General features: G+C 50.5%; 1 protein-coding gene across 3 annotated transcripts in view; it reads right to left on the reverse strand.

Annotated features, from left to right (window-relative positions):
- The window catches only part of magi1b (membrane associated guanylate kinase, WW and PDZ domain containing 1b), a 138,618-nt gene that overhangs the window by 13,868 nt on the left and 101,729 nt on the right, over positions 1-23,021 (reverse strand). For all 3 annotated transcript variants that reach the window (XM_030092786.1, XM_030092787.1, XM_030092785.1), the window contains 8 exons: positions 20,885-21,070; positions 19,744-20,403; positions 9,749-9,780; positions 9,376-9,417; positions 7,357-7,603; positions 3,813-3,904; positions 2,726-2,918; positions 388-774 (listed from right to left, as the gene is read on the reverse strand). In XM_030092786.1, coding sequence (XP_029948646.1) covers positions 388-774; positions 2,726-2,918; positions 3,813-3,904; positions 7,357-7,603; positions 9,376-9,417; positions 9,749-9,780; positions 19,744-20,403; positions 20,885-21,070 — 1,839 coding nt within the window. The remainder of the gene's footprint in view (positions 1-387; positions 775-2,725; positions 2,919-3,812; positions 3,905-7,356; positions 7,604-9,375; positions 9,418-9,748; positions 9,781-19,743; positions 20,404-20,884; positions 21,071-23,021) is intronic.

The raw sequence follows: 23,021 nt of genomic DNA on the forward strand, positions 1-23,021 counted from the left end.
TAAGACCCACTTCACTTGTGATCAATTATGAAAGCTTTGTGCAGAGTGTAGAGGCAGCTGCGGGCGCAGAGAAAGGGTTTCAGTGTTTGACAGGCGCAGATGAAAATGAGAAAGAAGAACCACTTCTTTGAAGAGTGTTGATATTGATCTGGAGGGACGGTAAATAGCCAGAATCTGGTTCTGGCAGTGGGGCCATTTAGCATTCAGGGGTCCTCATGGGCGAAAACAGAGGAATCCCGTTAAAGGAGACAGGAAGATAAAAGGTCCCAGTGAAGAGAGGGGAAAAGCTCCAGTGTGTGTGGTGTGTGTGTGTGTGTGAGGTTTTGCTGAGTGGAACAGTTCGGGGTAATGTTTCATGTATGACTGGAAAACAGGAGCGCGTCTTACCGAAGGTGGTTCCGGCTTCGGGCCGCGACACGGACGACACGATGACGAAGCCGAAGCCCTCGTTCTCGCCGCGGCGGATCTCCACGTCGTAGGGCTGCAGCGCGGAGGAGGAGGAGGAGGAGGACACGGCGGGGACGGCGCTGGGGGGCTGGGAGGACGTGGTGGTGGCGGCCGCGGCCACCACGGCGTTGCCGCTGCCGCCCGCCCCGCCGCCCCCTCCCCCGCTGCCGATGCCGGAGGTGGAGCCGCTGCCCGAGCTGACGGTGTTGAGGGAGTTCTGGCTGCCCTGCGGGGTCCGCTTCCCGATGTCCTCCGTCAGGCTGGGCGCCTGGGTGCTGCTGTGGTGCGAGGACGCCGGCGACGGGGGCACGTCGCCCTCCGCCTTCACTGGAGGGGGGAGGAGGAGGAGGAGACGGGAAGGTGAGAGGGAGCGGACGCACGAGACAACAGCAGAGGACGAAGACAGGCGGAGGAGAATCGGGCCGAGCGCCGCCACACAAGACGATCAGGAGACAACGACGCGTGCGGAAGGAGCAGAGGAAGAAAACAGCTTCAGAGTCTGACTGTCGGGATGCGACAGCGCAGCGCAACATCATCTGTGGAATCTGAAAATCAAAAAACGCAAAACAAACAAAGGCAGCTTGTTTGTCCCGCTATGATAAAATGCAGAGAGGAGCGGTGCGAGGCGGCTCGGGAGGAGACGCTTCTCCGGCGATTTCTCGTCTGATCTGCTTCCGAACAAAAGATGAAGTGAAGACGTGGGCCCGCCCGGTGTATCTGGACATTTCATTTCCTGTAGCGGCCGCTCGGGAGGGGGGCGGGGGGGGAGGGGGCGCCTCGCATTCTGACGGAGACGGAGGAGCGGCGAGGAGCGGCGCTGCTGCTGCCACTGGGCCGGCGCTCCACCACCCTCTTCATCATATTTATGGGCCTTTCTTTATCGCCTGCTGAGGAGCGGAGTGCTGGGGGGGGGCGGTGGCGGCGGGGGAGATGGGAGTCGGCTTGTGGTGGTGACCGGCCGCTTCCATATTTAGTAGCAGAGAGGAATCCCTGCATGGAGTCAACAAGGCGTCTGACAGACCTGTGATTATCCCCCACCGCGAGCCGAGCGTCACAAAGCCTGGAACACGGCGACGCCACCGTCTCTGCAGACGCTTCGACAAACTGCTAGTTTTGGATCGAATGTCGTCTTCATGGTTGTTAGGTGGCTTTAATACCAGATAAGTCTGCTACATTTAGTGTTTCATTTCCCCGTATTTCTGTTAGACTTGCAATGATCCGAGTAGATTGCATGTTTTCCCTGTGTGCTGGTTTTCTCCCGGTATTCCCGTTTCCTCTGACAGTTCGGTACATTTCAGCATTTGGTGATTCTACGGCCCCATTTATGTTTCAAACGAAAACACACTGGTTGTGTGTTTCAGAAAAGTTTTGCGATTTGAAAATGATATTTTCGTTGGTTCTGAGCATTGCCGTGCAAACAGACATCCAAAACGCAACGAAAGTTTCCTTTGTTCACTTGAAAACATTGTTTAAAATGGGTATAAACTGTCTGTTGGTGTGATTTGAGGACTGGTGTGATCTGACGTCCCCCATGATCCCCCCCCCGGAGAAGACAGATGGGTGGATGGAAATCATAACAATGTAATGGAAATACAGCCAGACACACATGTGGACAGACAAATTCCGCATTTAAAAGAAATTCAACATTTTGCTCCTGGAAAAAAGTTCACCGAAGAGCAGTGCAAAATTAATTTTTCAAAAAAGTGAAGGACCAATAACTAGAACATTTTCCATAATTTAAAAGTATATTCTATGACTCATACTAGGAATCATTTTTTGATCCAGCGCCAATGTTGAACAGCCTGCTGCTGCTGGTTCACATTAAACTTTATCTAACATCAGACCGCAGAAACAGAAAAGACAATTTTTAACATGAAACAAGACGACAGACGTGCTGATCGCCGTGTCTGAGAGAAAAATTGGCTTCTTCATTAAAACAACGCTCGTCAATTTGACTGCACGGTGAACTGATCATCAGGAGCCGCTCTGCTGCCACAGCTCTTCTGTGACTTGTTTGCTGTGCTCACAGTTCTGGGAGCGGCGGCATTAAATCACCTTTTCTTTAACCAACTCAACCAGAACAGGGATCGTTACGAGTACAGCCTCCGAGTCATTCAGCGCGCAGCTTTTCCCACTGTTGCCTCTTGTACTGAACGAATTTGCCATAAGTCTCGATCCCCAGGCGGGTTTCTGACCAGGCAGCTCGGCAGAAATAAATCAAAGCTTCTTTTTGGACGACTCGGCGGGCCTCCGACGTCTCGGGCTCTGGGGTTCTCACCGGCGTAGCTGGTTTTGCGGCGGACGGTGAGGTTGACGTGGCCCTGCTTGGCCGCCTGCTGCATCAGCTGCACCACCAGCTGGTGCGACTTGCCCACCACGGCCGTGCCGTCCACGCAGATCAGCTCATCCCCGGACCGCAGGCGGCCGTCCTCGTCCGCGGCGCCGTACTTCACTATGTGGCCGATGTAGATCTGAAACACAGAGATGGGCGGGTGATCGACTGATTTCTAAACTCATAAAAACAAAGGAGCTTTTCTTCAATTTCATTTATATTATTTCTCTGATAATATTTTGAATTTAAATATTCATTTAGTACCAAATTTAGGACCCAAATTTGTTTTATACTCAAAGAAATGGATGGATTTCATAACACCAGACTGGACTTTGACTGAGAGGCTGAGATAGATCAGTTGAATCTGCATTATGAACTGTCTGAGTCCAGAGACAGACTTGTGGCTCGTCCACGCTGTGCTCTGCCGTTCCCCAACCAGAATCTGGACCCAGTTCCTCCCTAAGTTGCACAAATCGGAAGAGAAGATGGATTTTTGTGGAGAAAAACGCAGCACTCATGAATGCGGCATGCGCATCGTGTTTGCAGCGAGCAAAGCCTTTGAGTCGGATCTTTACTCGCTTCTCCAGGGCGAACCAGTAGTTCCCCAAACCAGGCTCTGAAGTATATCATTATTTCTTTTTTTTTTTCTTCAAGAAAGAAGTAAACCACACGCAGTGGGGGCCAGCCAGCGAGAACAAACAACTCGGACTCTTTAAAAAATAGAAAGTGTGTATGTGAGAGATGTTCTTTTTTTCGAACAGACTGATGCTACAGTGGCCAGATCAAAGAGAGGCCGGGTTGAAGAAATCAGTGATACCGGTTCATCTCAGTCCAACACACACAAGTTCAGAAGACAAACAGAAAAACAGTAAAAAGCAGAAGAAAACTACAAACCGCGCTCCGACCAGAGCTGAGAAGACGGCCTCCTTTTTTATCATGCGAGCTACCGACTGGTGCGGTTTGCACATTTCACACAAACATGGAGGGAAAGACGTGAAACTTGCAGAGAGACGGGATGACGGTTAGGACTCACGGGCTCGCCGGGCTCGTTGCCTCCGAGGATCCTGAAGCCGAAGCCCGTGTCCTTCCTCCACAGGAAGATGTCCTGCTCCTGGAAGTCTGGAACTGCAGAGTCAGCAAACACAGACGCATTAACATTCACGCAGCCGGCAGGTATTCCCGTTCAGTAATTCCCAAAGTCGGAGTGTCGATAAGGCAGGGGGTGTCAAACATAAGGCTCGTGGGAGAAAAACCGGCCTGCAAGAGGCTTAAATTTGGCCCACACCAGACAAAAGGGAAAAATTTCAAAGTAAACATGTTTTTTTTTTTCTTCTTTTTTAAATAAACTTGTTCAAAGTAGTGGACATAATGCGACACTGAGACCTGAGCTGAGCTATCAGTGATGCTGCCGTGGCAGACGGCCACCTCACTGCTACAGGAGACGTTTTCAGGACATTTCACTTTAATTTGCGCCAGAAAGTTTTCAAAAAGAAAATTTTATATTAAGCTTATAGTAATTTTCTGTCGTAATTGTTTGGTTTTTGAGAAAATATGCACATTTTCATCATCGTCACAACAGAGAAAAGCATTAAACTTTAAATTCAAAGATTATTATCTCACTATTTTACAGGCCAGGCCCGCTTTAAGATGAAACTGGGCTGTACGCGGCCCCTGAACCGAAACGTGTTCGACAGCCCTGCTGTACGGGACACGCCCACTGCTCACCAGGAATCAAACCGCTCGCCGGCCTGTGTGAACACGCACGCAACTCAGCTTTGCAGCGGATGCAGCAGTCGGAACAAACAAAGAAGCGATCCATCAAAAGATAACAAAGGATCTATTTGGGGTAAGAAGCATAAATATAGAGCTGAAATCAAACACCAGACAGGTTGTGAGAGAGAGAAAAAAAAAAAAAAACCACGGCCCTTCATTCACTGATCCCATAATTAGAAACGACGTGGTTAAAACTGCCTTCTGATGTCGGAAATAGAAAACCTCTGCTTTGCTTCCTCCACCGTTCTCGGTGGCGTTCTCACACGCCGGACGCACTGAAGGATTCTGCGCTCGCCTTTCTTCTGAGGCGGCGCGTGACACGCGGCGCCGCCCGTTTCCCCTCGTCCCTCATGCCAGCGGATAGAGGCGCTAATACATGCTGGAGCAGTCCATCCATTATTGAGCGCGGTGGGTTCACAGTCCACTCCTGCCCCCCGAGAGGCGGCGTGGAGTGTGTGTGAGGCGCCGTGCTATAAGAGAGGCATTGCACCGCAGCGGCTGACAGCTCATGGTTCATGTAGCAGTGGATGGTGGGGGGGCGGTGTGTGTGTGTGTGTGTGTGTGTGTGTGTGTGTGGCCTCTCTCCAGCATACACATGAGCTCCTGGAAGTCTGGGATCGCGGCTGCAGGTATGTGCATGTGTTTGCTCGGTCGCAGCTGTGTCGTATGCGCGGACAAACAGCAAACTCCGGAGGAGATTTCCGTTCGCGCCGCCGCTGCCAAGGCCGCCAAAGCCACTAAGAGGCGGCGGGGTGGCGGGAAGCATAAGCAGCCTGCTTTCCAATCTGTTCCTTCAGTCAACAGTTAAAATCCCGGCGGAACGGAGCCATCGCTACCAATCCATCACAGCGTTACTGTGGAGGAAGCGGACGAGCCCGGAGAGGCAGAGGCTAACTGTCGCGATCTGCACCTGTGCTCAGGAGGGTCAAACGCACGGCCCGGCTCCCCGCCGACTAATAAATCCATAAGTGAGCCAACTGGGCATGAACGGATCGATATTCCACCAGGATGGACGGTTTCTATGCACAGCCGGCCGCAGACACAGAGTGTGGACGGCTCACATTTTAAAAAGCTCAAGAATCATCAAAACGAGGACGGATGAAGCCGGAGTGCGTCTGCAGCCACACCTGACCTCGTTCCTCCTCTTCTCTCCACAGAGCGAGTTAATGCTGTGTGAGGCTTTGCAAGGATTTCTGCCCCCCCCCCTCCTCTGCAATTGGAAATCGTTCACCACATAGTGTGTTTAAAGACCTTGATCTCAGCTGAACTTTCTATCGCGGCGAACGTTGCGTGGAGAAATTTCTCCCTCCGCGGCCGAGGCCTGAGCCCTGAGCCCCACGGGGCGCCGAGCGCAGGATTCCAGAGGGAGAGCTCAATGCGGCGTGAGCGGGGCGGAGGATTTACACCTGCCGGTTCAGGGCGGCGGGCCGCAGCCGTCCCGGATGCTCCTCAGAACTTTTCCATATCCCCGAGTCCCCTCGTCTCTCCTGATGTTTCTCTTTCAGAAGCCATTAGAAAACACTTCCACGTTCTATTGATCGCTCTTTCCATTTCTGCAAAGCAATGTGGAAAACCCTTCACATCAGGACAGGTATGTGGAATTAATTCTCGGCTGCTTTCACTCTCCATCTTGACTCTTTATTTCCTTTTTTTTATTGAAATCAAATCCTATTGTCCCCTCGGCTCCTCATGGCAGCTCTCCAACAGGTGAGTGCTCTACGAGCCCATAACCAAGCCTTTTTATTTTCCATGTTCTCTATCAGAAGCAGCTAAATAATGAAAATCCTTGACAAGTGGAGCCTGGGAAAGTGATTAGACGTTAAAGATTTCCTGCCCTCACAGGCTCCTGTTTTCTCTCCCCCTCTCTTTCTTTTTTTTTTTGTACTTGACAATGGATCTGAGGGTTATTCTTTTTTAATTAGAGCTATCCCCTTGCTTTGGCAACCAGGGAAAGGATTTATGCAATCCACTGACATCCACTCCACTATTGCTGCTAATTATACGCCATGTGCCTCTTCGGGGGAAGTCTGGTGTAAAAGTGTGTCAGTGACGCCAGTGTTGGCAAACGGACAGAGGGAGTGGAGGGGGAGTCGCTGCCGACGCTGGTCACACGTGAAAAGAAACACAAGAGGTGGCCAAAGGTAGAATTCTCTCCCTTAACTTATTTAATCTTATTTTCAATTTTTTATTCTTCATTCATGGTTTTGTAATCCTGTCAGACAGAGGTGTCAAACATGAGGCCTGTGGGCCAAAGTCGGCCCGCAAGAGGCTCTAATCTGGCCGACCAAGTCACCAAGCAAATAGCTTTGATTTCAAAGAAATAATTAATGATTTTTTACTAAACAGCTTTCTTAGGAATAGCAGACACAACACTGAGACTCGAGCTGAGATGTTGGTGATGCTGCCATGGAAGCTAGCCAACCGCGCTGCTAACAAACTAGCCTCAAAGCCACGCTGTCAGGGGGAGTTTGTGGAAACATGCATATTTTGGATATTTCACTGTATTTTGTAGGTTTCATTAAAGTTGTCGTCTATTTTGCATCATAACAAAGAAAAACTTTAAAACTTAAAGGTTATTGTGGTATTTATCACTGTGGCCTCTAATCTATGATGATTCTGACCCCAAAAGATTCAGCATTAAACGCTTCATAAACATTGAACTTGATCACCAAAGCATTAGAATAAAAGCCCAGTCCAGACCATTGTTAATTCAGCCCTGATCCCAAACACATACCTACGGTCCACTGAGCCACCACCCCATGCAGAACCTCATCCAAACCGCCACCAAAAAATTATATACTTACGCCTACTTTCATACATGCTCCTGGACTGGGCCCAGATCTTAAAGGGGTCCGGTTTCCTCTGGATGGTCCCGTCCGCCGGGGAGTCCTGGGGCGGCAGGCCTGGCAGGGGCTGCGAGGGGGCCGGGGGGGCGCCGCTCTCGTTGAGCGGGGGCGCCAGGGACGCGTGCACGGGCGAGTCGGTGTGGGCGCTCCGGTGGCTGGAGACGCTGTGCTGCGAGCTGTTCTGGCTGTCCTTCCTCGACAACTGCTGTGGGAAACGCGGATCGATATCACATGACTGTTCAAAGTCGGCTCTCGGAGGAGCTCGGGAGCCGGCAGACAGTCGGAGATAAAAACATAAAAAGGGGTTGTTTGCATGCTCAGCAGCGGGGAGAGGAGGAGAGGAGTCGGGGTTGTGGTTTAGGAGGAACAGCGACCATGGAGATGTGAAGACAGAGGAATTTGGGATGAGAGTTCAAACGGATTAAACACGGCCTCTCTTCGGGGTAGAAAGGAAGCAGACGGAGTGTGATGTCAAGGCGCTGTTGTGATGCCACCTTATTCAGCGCAGAGAATAATCACACGCTTTAATTCAGAGATTTCTTTTCGCCAACAAAGCGAGCGGAATAAAGAGAAGTGAACGGTTTCTCATGATCAAGTCCTTCCACTATGAGAGGAAAAAAAAAAAAAAAGAAAACTGTGGCTCAACTTCTGAGCCCACATTGCCTATTCCTTTTGTTTAACAGAGTGGAATGTATTAACAAGAAGCTGCATCCCCTGCTGCATGCGGGGAGGAACTCACAGTGAATGAGTAAGGCACTCGTGGGGTTTGAGAGCGGAGGGAGGATTTTACCGGGGACGGCAGAAATGTAAAACTCCTCATAAATTGCCGCTGGCCCCTCAATAACATGGGCACTTAAGTACCTGCTCAAGGATTGGAGGTGTTTGAGGAGGGCAAAAGCACGTATGAGCCGCAGCTCCAGTACAATGACAGTGCAGGCAGCAGCGCTCTTCATCATCCTGATCTTTCTTTACAGTCACACCTTCACCGCTGGGAGGGTTTCAAACAGGACCCAGTCGAGTGAAAGGGTTACAGAGGAAACAGAGGAGGATATTTTTAAGACGGTGAGGGAGAATGACAGCTCGGCGTCACGTGACCCCGCGTTGCTTTGGATGCGCCGGACAAAAATACACCGGGAGGACGGGGCGAAGGCAAGTGGCTCATCTGTTCTCCAATATCAAAGTGTTTGGCCTTCAAAGCGGAGCCGCGTCTTCAATAAATTCAGACTCATTACTCTCGGAATCAGTCTCCCACACCTCTGCAATTCATGTTTATATTCATCATCCTTGTTAGACATAAAAGAAGACTGACGCTTTGGCAAATGCGGAGTGGGAGCCGCTGGAACGCTCGCGATGCCGCTGCTGAGGACCGAACCTCTCTGGGTTCTCGGGCGCAACACCGAAATCGATGGAGTCACAGGAAAAGCCAAAGCTCAGGCTCACATTCCAGCTGCTAAATTATTTTTTTTCTTGGGTTTCTTTCCTTCCTTCTCAACAAAATGGCGCCTCCGTTTAATCACCAAGGCAGCATTTCTTCTTGTTTTTCTCTCAGTTTGATGCACAAAATCCACATCCTGCTCCCCCCTTCAAATGAAAACAAATCTCTGCCTGGTGATGGATCTATTAGATTTGACCTTCTGCAGTCATTGTGCTCCCCCTCTGTGCTCCGGGAATGCTCTAATACATCGGTTTCTCCTGCTCCAATAACTTATTAAGGAGGCTGAAGACGGGGAGGTGGAGGCGGGAGGGGTGGGGAGGTGGGGCAATGAAAACAAATCCCTGCTGCCGCCTCCTCAGGCTGGCCTCTGTCCTGCTTTGCCACCAACAGGCCACACTGGAATCCATCAGGAGTCGGTTTTGCCGGACACGATCAAGAAGAACATCATGCATTAACACCACTACAATCCCGAAAACCGTCACCATTAAGGACCGTAAACCAGCAGCAGAAAGTTTCCCCTCCACCTGCCCTGCATCACGTACCCTAACGTAATCTCTGTACGGAGGCGCCAGATCAAAACGGTCCTGCAAAACAAGAGAAATGCATGTTGAGTTCAGTTCATCCGGGACCAGGCCGTCCCCCAGGCTGCCATCACACATTCAACTCTCGCACCGCAAACTTAGCACCCGGCGCCACGCCATCGCAAGCCCCCCTGTACCATCCCCCGCCACCGGGGTTCCACCTCCGCAAGGCACAGCGCAGCATCCCACATCTACAAACACACCGGCGCGAGTAGCAGCGAGCAGCGGCGAGGGACGGCGGGGGAGTGGGATCGAGAGCAATGCCTCTCTGAATGATGCACACATGGAAATGGAGGGAGGGGAGGCTAAAAAGACGAGAAGAAGAACTACTTACCAGTTTTGGGCTCTTCTTTGCAGGTGCCACTCCTGTGAAGCCGGATAGAGAGGGAGGGGGGAAAAGAAAGAAACACAATTACCAAAGGAGGGATGGCATGTAGTCCACGTTCAGGAGGATTAAAAAAAAAAGAAGAAGTGAGAACTGATAACGCAGACTCCCAAACAATGTCACAACAGCCTTCATCTAGCCGTCATCGCTCCTCTCCTCTCGTTCCCCGCTCGGCTCGCTCGCTCGCTCGCCCGTCCGCGGCTGGCGTTTGAGGAGGAGGAGAAGGAGGAGAAGTGGGAGGAGGCGGCGGCGGCGGAGGGTGGGGGAGAGAGCGCGAGGCAGCGCGATCTATCTGCATCACTGCCGCGGCCGGCGCTCGGCTTGACTGGTGCAGCGGCGGAGGAGCGGAGCGGGGCCAGCCCCGGGGGCGAACCCGGCGCTCGCTGGAGCCTGGCTACCCGGCGGCGGCGGCGCATGCACGTCAGCGAGCGAGCGAGCGAGCGAGCTGAGCGAGGGAAAGTGAGAGTTGAGACGGACGGACGGAATCCTGGAGAGCAACTGAGCCGGAGAATAAAGAAGAGAGGAGGAGGAGAGCGGAGGAAAGCGAGCGGAGCTCTGGAGTTGCTGGCCGTAGCATTACCCATGGAGAAGGAGTCCAAGATACTGAACATTAAATTATAGGCAACCGTCAGTTCCCCTCTTACTGAGACCATCTTCCTGTGTCCGCTGAGCGCCGCGCTCCGCTGTCGAAGGCTCCAGCATCTATAGGCAGTTGGCGCGTCCTCCCCGTCTCTCCCTTTCCTGCCGCCTTTTCCTTTTTTTCCCTGCCGCTCTCTCTCTCTCTCTCTCTCTCTCACCTCGCTGCACACTGTCCTCCCTCCCTTTTCTTCCCTCAGCATCATCACCTCCCTCCTTCCTTCTCCACCCTCTTCCTCTCTACGCTCCTTCACAGGCTCCCTCCCGCCCCCACACATGCTGGTAAACATCCATGCAGCTGCACACACACACACACACACACACACACACACACTCTCTCACACACACGCTCATGCAGGCATCAGATGGCTCTGCGCTGCTCTCCTGACACAAATCAAAGAGTGCTTAAGGTGCGACGGTTCCACGTGATTCAACAGCAACCACGAAATATCATTGCAGAAATAGCAGATGAGCACACACACACACACACACACACGCAGGAAGACTGACAGATTACTAAAATGCTAACACAGCCTGGATCTAACCAGGGAAATTCTCTCCTCCAGCACATCGCTGCCCTCTCCACCTCCCTCCGCCGTCTATCTGGAATAAACAGTATGAAGTTATGGAAATGAGGAGAGCAGAAGGAAGGCGTGCGAAATGCAAGGCTAAGAGTTTATAATATTTCCTCCGCCATATTTAAAATTTCACACTAAATGAAACATGAGCTACACGGTACCGCGCGTGCACACACACACTCACACACACACACACAGCACGCCCGAGTCTGAGCAGGAAAATGGGACACTATTGTGTGTCAATCCTTCGGGGAAAATGAGAGGATAAGATCTTTTACACACAAACGCGTCCTCTTGTCTTCTTGATCTCTCAGACATCTGGGCTCATTCACAGCTGACAGCTCCGACTGTGTTACGTCTGCATCTCCCCTCCCCTCACCTCTTCCTCCCGACCGATCGATTGGAATCATTCATTCAGGAGCGCATGGCGATACGCTCCCTCCCACCCTGGTTATTAAATAAGACACGCACGCAGGCCGGCACGGTCGATCCCGCTCGGCTTCAGGATGCTGTCAGTCAAAGTGCCGGGATGACGTTTGATTATCCGGTGCAGCTGATCGGCCGCTGATGCCCGCGATGCCGGCGCTTCTCGGCGTTAACCAGCTCCAGAGCGAGGCACACTGACACAGAGAGAGCCTGACACGCCCAGGCAGCCGAAGAGATCCGGGTCATTCCAGGACTCTATCAGTCTTTTTCCGTTTCACCTTGATGTCTGAATGGCTCACTCTGAAAGAAGCTTTAATACTTCCAGTGCAGACTTTCTGATTATTAGCTTTTCAAATGTGAGGGAAAACTGAATATTGCACATTTTTCTCTTGAAGTCAGTCACTCAAAACCCCACAGAAAGTGGCGTTACTCTACAATTTACTGGATATGAAAATGGAGTCATTAATCAGTGAAGTTACTCTTTCAATAATTTTAATAACATCAGTAGGAAGATGCTCTGAAAAACTAATGAAAATGACAAACTTTGATGACAAGCTAAAGTTACGGAGTCAGACATCTTTCATGCTGCTGTCAGGAGGACTCAGTTATCAGTGGAATAATGATTTAAAATGAAGAACTCGTGCTGAAGCAAGCTTCAACTTGTGAGATGTGAATAAAGACAGCAGCTCTCCACTTGCTATCAGCGAATCCACTACAACTTCAGTAAACGGCACTATGTTGAACTCCAAGTACCCTGCAAAACAGCGCATTATTTCTTATGGCTGATGGGCAGCTTCATTGTTCTTTGGCATTTTATATATATTATAAAATAAGGAACAGACTGTCTTCAGTGCAATCCTACAACAGAACCACACTAAAGTCAGTGTGTGTGTGTGTGTGTGCGTGCGTGCGTGCGTGCGTGCGTGCGTGTGTCATAGCTGAGTGCATTTGAAGTCCCCAGATCAAAAGCTATTGTAAGTTTTTTGGGCCAACGTCCAGCCCTAATTATATACAAGAGAGGGAAACAGCGGATTAGAACAGGTGCAGAGAGAGAGAGAGAGAGAGAGGGAGAGACAGAGAGAGAGACAGACGGAGGGTGAGACAGATGGGGAGTGAGAAGGCTCAGCTAAACCCTCCAGCTCTCCAGTAATGGAGCCGGGCCGCTGCGGGGCTCTCCTTCCTCATTTTATCCTCCTTACTAAATCTTAAAAAGTGCTTCCTTAACGGAGAATAATCGACCCGCGGGACACTCGATCTGTATGTGAGGCCGTTTTTATGATGGATCCTACATCAACAAAATAATGTGAATTCGGAGAACGGCAGAATAATGAAGTATTGTGTATATCGGAGTACTGCGGTGAGATTTTTTTACTTGAGCTCGACAGAAAAACAGTCTTGTTTCGCCGCCCGAGGAAAACGAAAGGCAAAAAAAAAAAAAAAAAACACGGGTGATTTTTTTTTCGGTGTGTGACAGCTCCACAGCTGGTTCGATTCTAATGTTTCGAGGCGTATGAGGAGCAATGCATGCTGGAATATGTCAGAGGATGAAGAGTGGAGGAGGAGGAGGAGGATGTGCAGCTGCTACCAGAAAACGGGAGTAATGACCTGAGATGGTGCCGTCAGACAGGAGCCGGAGCTCCTCCAGCTCCGACCTGGCAGCGCGGCGCTCGCTAAACGGAAGCCATTACTAAGCAGATTATGTTGTCTGTCCGCGGAGTGCGCGCGTGTGCGCGCGCGAGGGCTGCCGGATCCCGGCTGGGAGCGATGGCTTCCAACAGGCGGGTCCATCTGTCACCGTGGCGACGGCGCCCGGGTGAACTGACAGACGGTCTCCGAGCAACGGTTGTTGTGGCGAGCCTCGGCGGCGGCGGCGAGGGGCAGGTATCAGCTGTGTTTGGCGTCCTCCGTGTGTGCAAACAGTGACACGAGTCCGACAGACGAGCGAAGCGACGGAGCTAATTAGACGGCGATGATCATCTCTCACTGGACTGACTTGTTTGAGCGTCACGCGTACCTTCAAGAATTACAAACCTTCTTTCGAGTACATTGAGCACATTTTCATAGAAATGTAATGTAAAAATACACAAACTCATCATCTGACCGCTCATCAGACTGAAAAATCTGACTTCTATCTGCTTACCTTTTCATCTGTTTCCTGTCTTTATGAATATTATGAATATCTATATCTGTGTTACTTCAATGAAACAGAATTTATTCATGTACTGAATAGCTGAGTTCATCGTCCTCATTTATTTAAGAATCAAGGTTGGAGTCACTTCAGTGCACTTCATCTCATTTGTGCAGGTTTTTTTTTTTTTTTTTTTGGCTATCGTCTACCCGTCTATCAGTCCATCGGACCACCGAGCTGCCCGTCCAGCCCTCCACCATCACAGACATACAAAAACAGGGCAAAACGCATTTTTAAATCCACAGGGACTTCAAAGAGTTCTGCTGGAAAACGCAGCGCAACACAAAAGGCTTTCTTGTCAAAAAAAAAGAAGAACACTTATCAATAAAAGTAGTGAACCATGCGGTGATCGCCCTCAACGGCTTTCGGAGAAAGCCGGGGTGAAAATTCCACCCCTCCCCTCAAACGCACACACCCAACCCAGAGCAGAGACCCCGGCGCAGATTATCTGCAGAGCATTGTCATGGAAACAAAAGATGGTGGAGATTTACGACTCGCCCGCCGGCTGTGGAGGTGTGAAGTCATGGGAGATGGGCTGGGGTTGGGAGAAGAGACGGTGGGGGGGGGGGGGGGGGGGGGGGTTCCACACCTGTACAACAAGCAGTGGTTCACCAGCGTGAGCGGCGGCTGCCAGGCGACAGGGTTTCCCCCTCACCGCTGCTCCTCCAGACGGCAGCGCTGCTCGCTCCGGTGCCGCCGGACCGTTCAGTCAGCAAGAATCTTTAATGCGAACTGGGCAAAAATAACGGCGCTTCCTGCCCGTACAGTGAATTGATTTCCTGCGATGGTCCGCGCGGGGACCCATCATCAGCGTTTATCTCCTCCTAATGCCGGCGTGTGTTCCAGACGGTAAAACGAGCCTTATGGATGAGCGTGCCGGTAAACTGCCGGCCTGTTTATACGGGTTGTGTGGGTTCACGTAATTGTTGTTTGTGCATATCGGCGCGTGTCCTCAAAGAACCACTGATCCGTGGAGTGCTTTCTGACAGGACGCGTCTGCGCGCCGCCGGCGCACTCGCTCGCCATTACGCGTGTAAGAGCTATCTGGCGAGGCAACGATCCACTTGGTGTTTTTAACCTGGTGTCTCTTCATTGTTTTCTTAGCTGCACAACAAAAACACAAAGGAGAAAAAAAAAAGTAGATTTAAACAGAACTGCGTCTTAATTCAAGGGTGCGATAAATCCCTCAAAGAGCACTTAAAAGGAAAAGAAGCAAACAGACCCCCCCCCCCCCATAGACGCTTTGCAAATGAATGTGATTAGAGCTCTCCCGGAAAGCTGATGATCTGAGGTCTTGGCCACGTCTGAGTGTTTGTCTCCGTTTGTTCAGAGGAGATAACAAGGAAAAAAAGAAAACCACGGAGTGGAGGGGTTCATTAAGTATGCCGGTTGTTTACAAACTGGTTTACGAGTTTCCGTCCGAGACGCACGTTCATTTGTCGGCGACGTCGGAGGAGGCAGAGGTGAGAGGGGGGGGTGCGCAGGGCTGATTGCCCGGAGGGGACTCGTGTGTCACCGCTGATTGATGAGTCACGATGTTCGGGAAGGGTGGGGGAAGCAAAGCATCATGGGGGTTTCTGCACTGGTCTTTCATCATTTCTCCAATGCTCTGAAGTCCATCCATCCGCCCTTCTTTTCCCCTCCACCCTTATCTTCCCATTTTCTCCACGTCGCGACGAGCCGGCCGCAGACGACTTTGCATTCACGGCAGCAGCTGCTCGGCCTTACCAACAGGTAAAAACAATCCGGACCGGAGGAAAAGGGGCTTCGCTTTTTCTGTTCTATGGCTGATTAATGACTCGAGCTGTTGGGCCATTGAGAAGTCGTGTTTCAGAAATTCTACAGCCGAACGTGTTTTCCCAGACAAAAGGCTTCACGGTGGGCAGAGGCATCCCACAGGACCCGGAGCATTTACAGCTTTTCAAAGAGAACAGAGGAGGTGAAATCTCAGTGGCTGCACACTCTGGCAGCGTTCCACAGGAGACGGACGGTCCCGAGGACGTCCGGCCTCGAAGAAGCTCCACCACCGAAGGCCTGCGGTCATTTTATGACTGTCAGAATTGCAAATCTTTGCAGAGCTGCGTCCCAAGGTGGCTTTCTTTTCCCCCCACGCCAAGACCGTCTGGACTCTCCGTCTCCTCCCAGTCTTTTCCATGCACATAAACTTTTTTTTTTTTGTGAGTCTTATTTCTTTGGTTTGATGCACGGGGCTGAAATACACGGTGAAGTCACCGTCCCTGCGTATCGATGCATGACGCAGCCGGCGACACTCGGCGTTGCCTGGGAGTTTATTAAACCCAGGCTGCACATCGGGCCAGGTAATGAACCGACGGGTCTGCTAAAATCGTCCTTAAGACTTCAGGGGCCGAAATGAATTATGTCAGCGCGTCGGTGAGGGCAGAAGAAGACAGACAGGGGAAAATGAGCCCATTAGAGCGGCGTAATTAGACAAATGAAAGTACACTGTATCATGAAACACGGACCTGATTGAAGTAATAAATCATTCCTGTGTGGGTAGAGGAAGCAGCAGAATGCTCCAAACTGCTGCGTCTGGTGTGTTTAACCTGTGAAACGCTGTCAGCGGCTCACAACCCGCCACTGACCCGCGGATGCCTCCTCCTGCACCTATTAATTAAACCAAAAAAAGATCAGCCACACGTACTTTTTCCAGAGGAAGTAGATGAAAAGTACCCAGAAGGTTGTGGAGTAATTTGCACTTTGTAACCCACGATGAAAAACATCCTCCTGCTGTTGCTGGCATGGAACAAAAACACACATTTCCATGTTCACGCTCGCTGATTTGCACACGTTCCTAAACTGAGAGGACGGGAACAGAGCGGGGACGCCGCTGCCTGCCTCCCTAACGAGCGCACGCCGGTCCTCGGGGATTCGCTCCCGCCGTGGTGTGGGCGAGCAGGTGTTGGCACACGCCGGGAAAAGGGGCAACGGCAGAAACGAACGATGGGGGAGGGGGGGCGGAGGAACGCGGCGGAGGCGGATCTCCAATTAAAGCCCAACCACAATCCTGTGAGTAATTTACAGTTGTGTGTTCATGTGCGGGGTCAAGCCGTGTGCACACATGCGGGGGGGGGGGGGGGGGGGGGGGGGGACTTCTGATAGATGGAGGAGAGAGTGAGAGCAAAGGGAAGCACAAGAGAGAACCGAGATGTGTGCGTATCATAAGCAAAGCTGACATCAGGACCCCAATTAGAGGCCAGCGAGCTTTGCAGCTACCGGTGGAGTGATCTGGAGTGAGACAGCCGTGGGGGGGGGGTTCGTAATTTATGCACTGTGCAGAATCTCACACATCTGTGTGTGTGTGTGTGTGTGTGTGTGTGTGTGTGTGTGTGTGTGTGTGTGTGTGTGTGTGTGTGTTACCATACATGACATGCAAGTTGATTCAGTTTGAGTGTAACATGTTAAAAGCATAACAGTATGACTTGATACCAACAGATGGGAAATGTGAGGGAATCCAGTGGGGGGGGACTCTGCTGTGCACACAGTGTCAATAAGCCTCGATGGAGGAAGTGTAACCTTCTCTGTTATTTACAAGCTGGAGATCAAAACCAGCTCTGAGGAGGTAATCGTCAGGAAATCAATTGACGGCAATTTTAAGAAGCGATGGAGATATTTAGTTATTAATGAAGCCACAAACACCAATCACTCATCTTCCGGCTTACCAAATGTGACGTTTTGTTTTTTTTTAAATTCATGTCAGTTTAAATCAAATTTGAGTGTGCTGGGTTTATAGGCTGATAGGTTAAAGAAGGAAAGACGGCACCTCAGAGGCTTTTATCGCGTTTCTGTCATGGATCTGGCAGGAGTTTATATTTGTATTTCTCATTAGCATAACTGGAGTCTGGAGACACATGAAGCCATGAGCTCAAAAAATATGACTAAAAACATCTAAAATGACAAAAACAACTCACAACACATTAAACAGCTGCAGTGGCAAAAACACCAGTGAGAATAACCAACAAGGCTAAATAAGCTAAAGATGGTAAGGAGGGAAAAAATGGCTAAAGGTGGGATAAAGGCATAAACGGGCAAAGTCAACCAAATTGCTTTAAAAAAAAAAAAAAAAAGGTTTAAAATGGCTATAAACTCATCCTGATGGCATGGGTTTGTTCACATGCAGCTCCAAATGCAGAGTTTGCATGTTCTCTCTCTGCTTGTGTTTATTCATATTCCCAGTCGATCAACATGTTTGAGGTTGGTTGGTGATTCACCGGTCTGAAAGGAAGAGAGTCGGTTCCTCCTGCAGCTCCAGCTGGATCACCAAGACACAGAAACTCAAACAAAAATCTAATACTTGCAGAATCTAGGTCCATATACTGAAATAATTAGAGGAAGTTTTAAATATTCATAATAAGTATAATAAATTGATTTAGCAAGACTTATTTTTCAGATACTAGAAGGACACTTTTTTTTTTAAAAAAGAAAGCCAAACTTTGATGAATAAAAAGCCTGTTTCTCCAAAATCCTTCCTCATAAAATATACTTTAAAACTGGCCAGATTGTGATCAACAACAGCCCAAATAACAACAAGTAAGTGAAGAAGCAGACGCAGTGCTGCACTCCAGTGTGTGCTTCTCCTCGCTAATGACTCTGATAGAAGTAAAGTGTGTGATCACGGAGACATCCGGAACTTCATCACCACAAGCTGCTGCTGCTACAAATGGGAAGGGGGGGGGGGGGTTTGTTCTTTAATTAATCTGCACCAAGTACGACAAGCTAATAAGTTTGGTTCTGATGTGTTTGTGATTCTTACTGTAAAAAATAAGTAAAAACCACACTGCAGAAGCAGAGAACCCTCCCTCTGTGTTATTGATAAACCCATTAAGGCCTCGCTCACAGTGAGGCCACATCGCTTGTTTACATGAGCACAAAGAGGAAAAGCTTCACAGGAGTGAGCCAGCCTGCTTGGCATGTGTGTGTTTTCACCGAGGTGACAGAACGGAGAGCAGCATGAAGATATGAGGAGTGACAATCACACACGTGGGAAAGGAAGATTCAATATGATTTCTCCAGCATTCATCTGACGGTTCAGAGAACTCCACCTTATAGGACGGGGGATAAACGACACGTGTGGACACACACAGAACCTTACAGCCGTTTGAATTAATGAGCCCACAAAGCAAGGCAGCGAGACTCCGACGGGGAAAATGCTCCAATTACTGGTATCACGGGGGGCATTCAGAGCTCTGGAGGTCGGCGAGTCTGAGGAGGGTTGGAGGGAAAATACAGAAATTCAATCATTTCAGTTTTATCCTCCATTCACAGTCGCTTTGTTTCCATTTAGCTTTTCCGTGCGACTGTGATTTTCAATCAGAGGCCGGGACAAAAGCCTGAATGACGCACGGTGAATGGAAGCGTCGGCGCGTCTGCCAGCCGTTTCCACGTCCGACAGTCTACTGTAAGGCCAAGACGTCAACCATCTCAGCCCTTCCTGAGCCAGATGGCCAGGTGGGCGGATGAAAGGATCGTCGGCATCTTTAAAGTGACAAGCTTCAACTTGGGAGAACACTTAAAGCCCAAAATAAACCAGACATGTTGTCAACCAGCAGACTATGAAAGAAGACAGACTGGAGGAGAAAAGGAAACTATCAGACTGTCTGACCTGAAACACCAGGTTCTCTCCACAGCTCCTTCACCGACACGCAGAACTGGTGAGGAACGCTGTGACAGTCTGTTAATACCGCTCATTATCAACACTCCTTTCCTCCCTTTGTGTTTCCAGCCTCGTCCTCAAATGTTATTTTAACTTCCTCCGTGGCTCCGAGTCCACTTCCTCCAAACAATTATCCCTCCATCTCGCCTCCGTACCGATCTCTCTCTGCTTCCACCCTCCATTATTTGCATGAATAAATAAATGTGTGTGTGTGTCAATAAAAGCAGCTCCTTCTGAGCGAGAACAGCAGCAACCTGTTATTATTTCTCTCAGCGGCATCAAACGCCTTCATGGGAAAGGTTTGCGTTTTGTTTTTGCGATACTTCCAACATCACAAGGCGCCGCATGAGTCGACACCGGTTCCCTGCTCTGAAGAGCTGCGACTGAAGCGACGGCGTCACGTACGCGGCGGCGGCGGCGGCGGTTCGCGCTCGCCTCCACTCACCTCTCTGCACCAGCATGGTGACCTCGCTGCCTTTGGGACACTTGCTGAGCAGGTCGACCACCTGGTTGTGGGACATGCTCTGCACGTTCCTCTTGTTGACCTCCACGATGATGTCGCCCTCCCGGAGGCCGCGGCAGCGCGGGTAGTCCACGATCTGCTTCACCCGCTGCCCGCCGCCGCCGGGGCTGTCGGCGATGGTGAAGCCGAAGCCCTTGTCTCCCTTCTCCATGTGCACGGTGATGAGCTCCGGCTGCGTGGCGATGGACGAGGCCAGGGTGACCACGTCGCTGGGGTAGCCCTGCTGGGAGGAGGTATCGGAGGCCACCTCCACGGAGGGGCTGTGAGGTCGGGGGAGGCCGTTGAGCGGCGGCGGGCCGTTGGCGGGCCCGTTGCCGTTGCTCTGGCTGCCGTGGCTGGACGGCGAGTCGTAGCTGTTGGACACCTCCTGGCCGTTGACGATGATGGGGTCCTTGTTGTCGAGGATAGCCACTGAGGTAACCAGGCTGGTGTTGGGGTCGTCGGGGTCGAAGGGCAGCGGGTAGCCTCGGCACAGCTCCAGGTTGACCATGGAGCCGATGGGGATGGACTGGAAGATCTTCACCACTTGGGCGTGGGTGTACCCGAGGACGCAGGTGTCGTTAACGCTCACGATCACGTCGCCTTCGAGGTGAGCAGAAAACAGAAGATCGTTATAGTTTCACCAAGAAAAGTTACTTTCTAAAGTTTCTATGAGGCACATAAACTATACTCTTCATTATTTAGATACAATCAGCATTCACAAACTTATTCCTCTAAGGACAGCAGTCTGTAGGCCCTCTGATTGATAATGCCATTTTTCGCCCCGATTCCAACAAAGAGCACTGTCGGGCCACAATGAATTAAAGTCCATTTCCCTCTGAGACTTCTCTGTTTTTGGATTGATCCACGTTGAGCCGACTGAGGGCCGGGATCTGAAGCCGAACATTAATCAGCTGCAGTGAAAGAGTCCGGGCACGTGACATTTCTTAGCAGTTAAAATATTAAAACACTCTTCAATCCAAGTGCCAGATTTGTCATCTGGAACTGCAGGCAAATAAAATATCACTTTATTTACATCTGATTTGGTGAAAGCTGCAGGGAGTCACTACAGAGAGAGATCTACCTGTCTCCATCTTGCCGTCGAGGGCTGCGGGTCCGTCCAGGACAAGGCTCTTAATCTGCAGGAACTCGTCCGGCTCGTCTCCTCCGACGACGGTGAAGCCGAAGCCGCGGCGACTCTTCTTCAGTTTGGTGTTGATGAAGGTTCCCTTCAGCTCGGACCGGTTCCGAGTGAAGAAAGGCTTTCCTCCTGGACACCAACATACATCCAGATCAGCTTCTCATTGGACAACCGGAGCACAAACTTAATTAACAGGCATTAATACTCCCGGTACCAGTTCAGTTCTACATAGACCCGTGTTTCATCATGTGTACTGCAGCCCATACAGTTTTATACAAACACTTTAAGTAGGTTAAAAAGGCTGAACATGGCATTTAATACTTCATAAGCGGCTACGGATCACTTTTAGATACATTCAATCAAAGGCTGCTCTGAAGAGGAACATTCACACTTGAAATGGATCCCAAATCTGTTCAGGCAACAAATAACTACTTCTGAATATCAAATGGAGCAGATTGAATGGTACTATTTCAGGGTATTCATGCGCTAATATGCAGGGTCCCTTTCAGCTTGACTGGTGGTTTCTGGATCTGAGGATGTAGCTGAGAGGCGGCTGAATCGTAAGATGTGACATCAAGTACCGGGCCCTCGCTCGCTGAAGGTCACACGGCAAACATGTTTGCATTGGAAAGGGCTCAGCCTCGGTAAACAGCCACCGAAACCTCGTGTGCCAGCAGGACATCCGCGTCATTCAGGGTTTTAATCAACATGAAAATCTCTCCAAAACACATTTCAAAGCGGCCTTAAGAAGTGGAGAACGGCTTAAACGCTGAGGACCGAACTCCTATTCCCCATAATTTCTTTCTTCTTGTTTTCACCACCTCATTATCTGGCATTAGGAATGAAATGAAGACATTTTTGTGTCTCGGGCTGAATAAAAAAATGCAGCATTTTCCGTCAACGCCGCTGAGAACAACAGCAGAAAACAGGCACTCAAATTGCCTATTAAAAGACGAAAGGCTAAAAAGAACCTCCCGCACGCCGCTGCACCTCCTTCATGGGAACGAATGAGGAGACGCAGCCAGAGGTGAGGGAAAGGAAGAGGAAGATGATGAAGAGAGCGCACATTAAAGAGAGAGGATCATAAGAAATGTGTGTTTAGCAACCCGCAGGTACGACGCCAGGTCACGGTGGCTCCACAGCTCATCCATTCAATGAAAAATGCATTACCCTTGGAGTCAGGTCGTGTCCTTGTGTTTGTCATGTTTTTTTTTGTGTGTTGTTGTCTTTGAATGGCTTCTTTTCTTTTTTTTTTTTCGTCTTTTCCCTCAGAAACAGGAGAGTTGTAACAAAACTGCGAGCTGATACGGTGGCTTTATCCACAAGGGATCCGGAGATGTAAGAGCAGACCAGGAAGCAGGAAAGGAAAAACATGAAAGCCGGGATGTTTGATAAAGAGATTTCAAATGACGTCTTCCTCTGGAGGGATATCAAGGGGGCTGGAGCAGCTGGAGTCAGAGTCTGAGGGGAGGGTGGGGCAGGGACAGACAGGGGAAGACGGACAGAGCCAACAGCTCTGGGAAGAGGAGAAATAAAAAGATCGATGGACGGCTGAGGGAGAGAGGAAGGGAGACGGGGTGAAGCTGTTAATTCTCTGCTAATTAGACAAGCTGCCGGTGGGAGGCGGCCGTGAAAGGAGCTGGAAGGCCCACGGTATCGGCGAGACGCGGCGCTCGTAGGTGTGCGCGTCGCTAAACGGTGGGTGAAATCGGGCCATTATTTGATCCCTGAGAAAGGAAGCGCATCACAGAGGAGGATGTACACAGGGCCACGGTAAACACGGGGGGGGGGTTAGCGCGGCTTTAGAGCGCAGCAGTAGGTGGCAGAACCTCCGCCGTTCCGTCCTCACATCCAGAAAACCGCCGGGATCAAACGCAGCCGCCGTACATACCAGATGAGCTCAGCGTTACTTATTCAGAATATACGGAGCGACTGACTCGGAGAGCCGGCGTCGGTGCAAAACCGGTCCTCCATCATGAAAACTCAAACATGGCCCGAGGCGCCGGCACAGGTAAACAAACCGCGGCGTCAGAGCTGAATTCTGTTAAGCTCATAATGAGTCGCTGTGGGGTAACGCGGT

Source organism: Salarias fasciatus, chromosome 5 (genome assembly GCF_902148845.1).
Source record: "Salarias fasciatus chromosome 5, fSalaFa1.1, whole genome shotgun sequence".
NCBI classification, from domain to species: domain Eukaryota; kingdom Metazoa; phylum Chordata; class Actinopteri; order Blenniiformes; family Blenniidae; genus Salarias; species Salarias fasciatus.